At 32.4% G+C, this 8,864-nt stretch overlaps 1 protein-coding gene across 1 annotated transcript; it reads left to right on the top strand.

Annotated features, from left to right (window-relative positions):
• The first annotated feature begins 218 nt into the window (after positions 1-218).
• Positions 219-1,642, top strand: LOC118048490 (zinc finger protein 10). The gene has a single exon (XM_035058186.2). It carries the CDS (start codon positions 512-514, stop codon positions 1,403-1,405), a length of 894 nt encoding a protein of 297 aa, XP_034914077.1. The 5' UTR covers positions 219-511; the 3' UTR covers positions 1,406-1,642.
• The last annotated feature ends 7,222 nt before the right edge of the window (positions 1,643-8,864 follow it).

The following is an 8,864-nucleotide window of genomic DNA, read 5'->3' as shown; positions in this document are numbered from 1 at the left end:
AAAGGAAAATATCAAAATAATAATTAGTATAGTATAGTAGTAGTTTCGAGTCCAAAGGTATCGATACAGGGTGTAGCAAAAATATGTGCACATTTAAAGCATCTTTTCGTCCTTTGCTTGGATCTTTCCTAGGAGATTTCAGTCAGGCATGATCTCAGTTTGTCTCTAAGCACAGATAAACAGCGCAAGCAAGGCTCATGGACCCACTCAGTGAATACGAAACGATTGTTCCCCCTTGACTGCAAAGAAAAGAAAAATTTGAGCCCTCTATACAGTAGACTGTTGAGAAGCAATTCACAAAAACCAAAAAAGCAGCTACACTAAGACAACCAAGTAGAGTACCCACCAATCTATCTACCAGACAACTTCTCTAAGCAATCAGCTAAGCCCTTCCTCTGTCCCTCTTGCATATCCCATCTCCTCTCATTTTCTATGCCTTTTTAACACTAGTTCTATAATCCTGTATACTCTTCAAACTTGGAAGGGTCACTCTCCAGATATTGTCCAATATATGGAGCAAGCTCGGTATTGGATGTTGACTAAGCAAAAGCATAGTTTGAATTCTCAATTCCAGGCTTCAACTAATCCTTCATTTGATGATTCTTGGGAAGAACAAGCTTTCGCCGAAGATGCAGCTGGGCCTCTTGGAGGGTGTATATGGCCTCCAAGATCTTATTCTTGTAGCTTTTGTAGAAGAGAATTTAGGTCTGCTCAAGCTCTAGGAGGTCATATGAATGTCCACAGGAGGGATAGAGCTAGACTAAAGCAACCTCCAAGTCCTCACAATGAAATCCTTCAACAGGAGCATCAAAGTCCTCACAGTCACCTTCAAAATCCCTATAAATCTTTCGGTTTTCAATACCCCGCTCAGCTTTGTAATCTGGTTTATAGCCCTAACCCTAATTCTGATCCTGGTCCTATTGCATCCCCACCTTCTTCTTCTAGGGTTTCAACTACACCTACTCAAGAGAATTGCCGAATAAAGGGTTTTTTCCCTCCTTTTTCTTCTTTTATTGTTGAAGAACAACAAAAGAGAGCCCCTAGATCTTCTCCTCCACCAAGGACTAAGTTAGCTACAGAAAGATGTTATCATATCTCTGATCTGAGCACTGAAGGAGAACAGAATTCAAGGAAAGTGGAATCAGGATGTAGAGCAAAAGTAAACCGTGTCAAAACAGATTTGTCTGTCAGCTTGAATTTGGTAGTTCGACGTACTCGCCCAAGCATAACGGACAGTGAGGAGGATCCTTCGAGCTGCAAGAAGCGGAGGATCGATAAATCATCATTACCTTTCTCTCTAAAGTCTACTTCAGTCGACATGTCTGAGGTGCTTGAAATTAGCCCTTGCACTGTAGAAGAATTGGATCTTGAACTCAGGCTTGGTAACCGGCCTAAGGTAAAGTAGTTGCTGAATCCCGAGTGTTATTGGATATATTACTAGCCGTCTTGCCCCTTCTTTATTATGTTGCTTGATTTCCTCTTTGCTTTTTGGTTTTCTTTTTTCCCATCTTTAATCTTGAGATCATGACCTCTTCTCTTTGATCCTTGATCACTTTGGCTATATCTAAATCCTTTATGATTTCGCGGTGCATGTAACAATAACACTATTAAGAAAAAAAATGACAGAAAAACATTAAGAGTTCATCTATCTTGCACAATATCTTGTTTATAATATATAGTAAATATTGTTGATTCCATCGACCATAGTTATTAACCACGGGAAGGTAACTAAGAATGGATTACGATAATCTCTATGACTGAACAGTTCAATTCATTGTTGTTTTGCACTCTTATTTTTCACATTTACTAATGATATTGATATCTTCGTGCATTTATTTTGAGATATTCATGTGCTCAAAGAAATAGTACAGTTCGTTTATATGCACAATCGTAATGAATCTCCCCGGTATCTTCAATGAAGAAATTTTGGTTACTACTCTTAAGTTTAGGACATGCTGTGGAAGTTTTAGCATGGACAACTGGGATGTGTTTGTCTAGAACTCTTAAGTTAAGATGGAATTAATTATAATAAACCGTTTTTTTTTCTGAGAGGGAGAGATCAATAATGGTAGTTTTGGAGCTTTGGGTGGTGAGATTAGTTAGAGCATGAATCCGGTTAAGGTGCGAAAGGTAGTGTGGCTAAAACTGCATGGAAGAACGTGAGCACTTTTTCCCATTCAGCACCTCAGTTCTGACATTCCTATCAGAGAATTAAACTAAGCCATAAGACACACACAGATTGGTTTCCAAGGACACATAAGTCAGATACATCACAACATCGATTCCCTTTTTTCTTGTATTTATTATCTTCATCATCAGATTTGTTGCCGTTTCAATATATCTTCCGCCACATAACTCCATTTGCTTGTGTTCTCTTCTATTACTTTTTCTCTCCCTGTCCTCGTGATAATCCCTCCAAAGTTTTCTACCTACTACAGGAATCTGCATTTAAGTATTACAAATCATCCATTTAAGTATTTCATATGATAATTTAATATGCCTTTAATTAATCACAAGGAGAATATTATCACGTCATGATTTTTATACATCTTCTCGATAGCATAAGCCATATGCCAAAAGAATTAGAGACTAAATTAAAATAGTGGTACCAAAAATAAGAGAAAAAAAGCCACCTGGCTGGAAACCTAGCTAACCCTAGGTTTAATTGTGCTCACATAGGAAAACCATTAACAATAATAGATTGGTGGGTATTTTTCTCCTTTATAGAACAGTGAAAAATCCATATATAGTCTTCGACTTTATGGACATTTCAGAGGAAACTGAGAGATCAGAGCTAGCTATCATACATAAGGAAATAATTCAAGTCATACATACCCAAAAAATATTATCCACAAAAGGCTAAGAATTGAAGATTTATAAATGAATTCTACAAACAAATAAAATTGAAAATTTTATAGATTTATAAAGAGGTGTGATTTACTTAGGATTCACATCTTAAAAATTAATCTCATCAACACCCTCCTCTCTCCTCCTCCCTCTCACACATAAGTTTAAAAGAAGTTTTTTTCTTTTTTTCTTTTTCTTTTTTAGAGATAATAACAAGTTAAGTAAATGATGTATTTTTATTAATTCACGTAAAACGTATTTCACAATTTTATATCCTATTCAAAACAAAAGAATTCAATTGGCAAATGAAATTAATTTCAATCTACGTAAATAGTTGGAATTACTTCTAGTATAGAATTGGTTCAAACAAGCCGTTACTGATTTGAGGTGTTTTTTACAAGTGAGTTTTGTTCCGTACGATGCATGTCATAAAAGTTGCAGAGACTGGGGGTGTAGAGAGGAAAGTGAGATTGTTTGCCTAGGTCTCAACGAAGGGCTACATCTGTGAAAGAGGGTTTAAATATGATTGGTTGATGTTTGTCTGCATTAAGGCTATGAGTTGGATAGGTTAGCGAGCAGCGAGGTCTGAAGAAGGACAGAGAGAGGGAGGTGTCAATGGAGTCAAGTGGGCAGTGGGTGCAGGGAGTGCACATGGGCATCATATGTCGTTTTTCGGTTTCTTTAAGGAGTTATCATAGGATTAAGAGAGGGAATGAGATGTTATTCTCAGCTTGCGTGGGTTTCCTCTGTCAAGGGCATTTGTCATTCCAAATTATTGTTTTAAAAGAATGATAATTTTGTACAATAATTCCTTAGTAATTGGATTGGTTATTTGGAAGTAGCTGTTTATTATTGTTTTGACAACTAAGGGTATATTTGCATGCGAAGATGCTCCCCTCGATCTCTCAGTCACGAGCTCCCTTCACACTGCCACTGTCATGCTGCTCATGCAGTAACCTCCATTAAAAATATTGAACCCCATTCATCATGGAATCAACCAAGGAAATATATATATATATATATTAGGGCTATACTCAGTACAACCATCTAAATTAGGGTGAAACAAGTCCAGCCCAGGTTTATATGGTCACTGGCCTAGCCCAACAACTTTGATAGTGGCAAAAGAAAAGGAAGAAAACTTGCCTTACTAGAATGGGGTTTAGTACAATGTTAGGCTATCATGATGATATGATATATGGTTCGATTTAGTGGGGAGAAAAAGCATTAAGTGTCTTTCAAAAATAGTCACCCAAACAGCTTTTTCAGGTGAAAAAAAAAAAAAAAGGATAAACAGTAATCAAACAACAAGTCGTATGGTTTTGCCCAGTATAAGGATTTGGGCAAAGTTCAATTTAGTCAGTTGGCTCTTGATTTCTTTTAATTGCACTCCTGACTGATTTCCAACTTTTGATTCTATGCAATTTTGCCTCTACTAAACCTCAACATTAGCTTCGAATTTCAACACTTTTTTCGTTGTGGTCTTTAGTTTTGAATTTATGCAAATTGACCCATAATTAACCATTAAACTCTCAATTTTCTGCAATTTCACCCTTGTCTTCAATCAAATTAAGTCCTTAAAATTTGATGCCTCTTCCAAAAAGATCATTTCCTGTGAATTTCTTCAATTTAACCCTTAATTGACCATAAACTTTGATTTTCTTTCAATTTTAACCCTGATTTCAACCAACTGATTATGTAAAAATTTCAATTTGGCTTTCTAAAATTTCATTTTTCTCGATTAAGCTTCATGGGCTCCCAAACTTAATTTTTCATTAATTAAGTTTCTAATAAAATTAATTTGACCCATTTTAAATATAATTAAGTCCTTGCATTTCATTATATCATTTAATTTGACCTAAGATAATTCTTAAACATAATTAAACTTTTAATTTGGCTCATGATTAAATCAAATTAGCCTATTAAAAGTCTAATTGTATCTTTAGACTTAATTTTTATGTAGATTTGTCCAATAATCATTTATTTTGACCTTGAATCTATATTGTTTCTCTAGTCTTGAGTACAATGAGGTATGATTAAGCTCCTAATTCTATCTAAAATTGCAACTTGATTCTTCTATACATTTGAAATCCTCCCCAACCTTTTTTTTTTTTTTTTTTTGCCAAATTACCAATCTTCTTGCTATTATTACTTTATTTTTTAGTTTTTATTTTAAAAAGAAAAGGGGTAAATTTTAAGGAAATAACCCGAAAAAGGGTTATGACTGTTGGAGAATAATATAAATCATATATTGGAACTTCACATAAAAGTTTAAGCTATTGAGTTGAGATGATTTTTTAACATGGTATCAAAGCATTGTTGACCAAGCGATTACGAATTCAAATCTCATCATCTTTATTTATTTGATAAAAATTAAGCATAAGGTATGTAAGCCTATACAAGTCTTAAACTCAAAGGGCTTTCACTTGAGGGAGGGTGTTAGAGAATAATATAAATCATATATTAAAACCTCACCTAATAGCTTAAGTTATTAGGTTGAGATGTTTCTTTGACAATGACAAAGTAGATGCATTATCACAACATCTTTGTGGTGGAGATTTTTATTCTTACACTTCACACATAGATATATAATTTCACCTTTGCTAATATTATTCATATTATTAAGTACAAAATTAATAAAACCCTCAACCTTTTTAAGAAAATCTTGTCTATACAACCCTTTAGAATAATCTTGATACATTCAAGAATGATCATCTATTACTTATAAAATATAAATACAATATTGATGACAATATTTATTGATAATGTAACTATCAATTCAAAATTTAATTTTTTTTTTATTGAAAATGAATTCACAATGTAAAAACTAAAAATCTTACCTTAATGTAGTTGCAAGTGAAGCTTAGAAGAAAAAAAAAATCATAAAGTATGTTAATTAAAAAAAATCCAAGAAGAGAAAAGAAAACAAGAAAAGAAGACATACTTGAGAGAGGAGGAGAGAAGAGAATACAAAGAAAGAAAAGGATGTTGATGTTTTTCACACAAGGGGAGGAAAAAGAAGAAAAGGAAGAAAAATTATAGGCCTGTTTGTTATGAAATGAGGGATTCTATTGTTAAGGCATTTTACTGATGGTTTTACAAACAAATAATTAAATATTAATATTTTAAATCATTCTATCAATGATTTTATTTGTAATATTTAATTTTAAAATATTTTCAAAAACTGTCAAATATCACTAACAACTTTTTAATCTGTCGATGATTTTATTTGTAATATTTAATTTAAATTTTCAATTTACTTGAAAATTTTTAGAAACCCATCAAATAACACCGATAACTTTTCAATCCATTGGTGATTTCGTCTATAAAAAACAATAATTAATACTGCAATTAGGAAGTGAACAATTCCAGTGCTCTCTAGAAAATACCGATGGAATATTTCGTCGGTGAGTTTTTTTGTAATTGACATGATGAAAGTGTCAGGGAGAAGTGAATAATTTACCAACGATATTACCGATGAAATTAAATATTAATATTTTAAACTATTTTGTAGGTAATTCCGTTGGTATAAATGACAAGTCATCGCATTTTTTTGCTTTATTTTAATTCTTGTTTTTTTCCACTGTAATTCCCTCAGTATATACCAAGGAAATATTTTCGTTGATAAAATTCACTATAATTTACCGACACAAATATTCTTTTAGTATTTCTCTTTGTATTTATCAATTTTCTAGTAGTGAAAGGAATGCTGACACTATTAATAGATTTTGGTCAATGCATGTTGTTGGAGGTGGCTGGATTTGTGAGAAAAATAGGGGGAGGGAATGTTGTTTTCTTTTGGCAAAAAGAAGAAAAAGAAAAAGAAAATGGGGAAGAGAGAATTATCGGGAGAAGAAAATTCAATCTAGTATATTGTTGCAAGAAAAAAAGGCTTTTATCATTGTTGTTCCTGCTTCGACACCTCGCCAATGCTGCTGCTTTCACCATTTCAACCAAATAACACTAGCATTGTTACTTCCTCTATTGGAAATTTTAAAGATCTTGCTTGCCATCCCTGTACAAGTCTCTATTGAACAACCACTCCAAATCACCACCAAAACAACCCGTGAAAACACATTGATCTCCTATAATCACTCATAAAAATACTATCAAGTCTCAACTATAACTTCGAACACAAAATTTGTTGTGATAAAAACCACTCACACAGATACACACACTTTTTTATTGTTATTTTTTATTTTGAATCCTCTATAATTGAATTTTTTTTTTTTTAATTTCTTCCTTGAACATTTAATTGGTTAAGAATTGAATTTCATGGTTTTTTCAGATAGGATATTTCAGACCTAATGACTTGGATTATGAGTTTGAAAAGTTAATGTCGGATGACATTGTTTTATATATATATATTAACAAGTGCCTTGTGATTTTCATCATTTTTTTCTTTATCAGGTTATCTCAATCTTATGACTTAAATCGCGAGATTAACGAGATAATATAGGTTAGCTCGACCCTGATTATCGGGGTTATAAATTTATCATGTTAATTCAAGTTAAATTAAGTTGCATTGATCATTTGTTCTCTTTTGAAAAAACAATTAATAGGTTATCATAATTATTATTTTATTAATTTGGTTCATCTGTTATTATTGTTTATTTTTTATTTCTTTAATTAAAATAAAACTAATTTATTTTATCCATTCGAGTTTATGAATAGAGTTGTGGATTTTTCTCTCTTCTTTAAAATGTATTGGCGGTATTTGAATATTAAAAAAAAAAAAAAATCGGGCAGACAGCTAGCAACAAACTAATTAAGACATTAGCTGAGTCCACCTTCGGGAGGTTGGAGTTTATCTTGAAAAAGTAAAGATTCGATCCACAGACAGGTGATGGATTAAAAATTAAAGAGCACACGTATAGCTTGTTAGTCCTATAAAATAACACATCTGTCGGTTGGTCTGGCACATTAATTATCCATGTGTCTTAAGCTTGTGATTTTCTAATGCTAGTTCTTCAAGAAAAACGAACAACTAATGTACATGCATGCTCTCAAAACTCATCTTCGTTCAAGTGATGATGAAAGAGTCGGTTAACCCATCAATGTACGACCGTAGCTCCTCAACTCTTTCTCTTGTAGCCATATGAATATATATGATCAAATTAACATAATCGCGAGGTCATACAAATTTGGACGGTGATGGCAGCGTGCGTATTTGCATAAGCAACAATATTTATTAATTAATAAATTACCATATGATCAGTTTTTATCTGATATTTACTAACCCACGACATTAATTATATACTTCGTTGATGAGTGTCTTTATCTTACATGTCGACAGCGAGCTCTTAAGGACCCGCTGAGCTTCAAGGGACGGTACCAAAACTATTTGTGTCCCAATTTTACTTTATTATACACTCACATTTTTTTTTCCCAAGGATAGTTGAACTTTAATCTAATAAGAGATTGAAATGAGACCATGCCATATGAGCTGTGGGACTTATTGACTAAGTATATATTATGCTTTCATGTTTTAGATTCCATCAAGTTACAATAATATGATAATTATTATACTTTCAATATTATTGAATTAAAAAAAAAAAAAAAACCCAAAGAGATAGGCTAGCAGTTAAATAAAAATTTTCCCCCCTCTCTAATGCATAAATTCAAATATTTTGTTCAACATAATTAGCTTCTTAAAGTCAGATATAACCAAAACAAGAAGCAACCAGCATTTGCACAATAAAAAGAAATTGATTGATACGATAATTTTGTTAGATCTAATTACAGTCCCATACACTTGACTTCCGTTAATTTTTGGCATTTTTTCTGACTTCAAATAACGAGTGAGATAATTAATTATATCGTCCCTCAATGTGTTGGAACAAAGAATTAATTAATATGTGTTAGAAAAAAATAAAAATTATATCGATTATAAAAATTATAATAAATATTATTTTAAATAGTAATATTTTTAAGTTTTTGTAATAAAAAATGAAACCAGAAATTAATTTGGATTGTTAAATTACCGTTAACAAGTGATACAAGCCACCTAATATATTTTT

Source organism: Populus alba, chromosome 6, assembly GCF_005239225.2.
Source record: "Populus alba chromosome 6, ASM523922v2, whole genome shotgun sequence".
Classification (NCBI taxonomy): Eukaryota; Viridiplantae; Streptophyta; class Magnoliopsida; order Malpighiales; family Salicaceae; genus Populus; species Populus alba.
The sequence above is the reverse complement of the archived record's forward strand: the minus strand, read 5'-3'. Positions and strand labels throughout refer to the sequence as shown.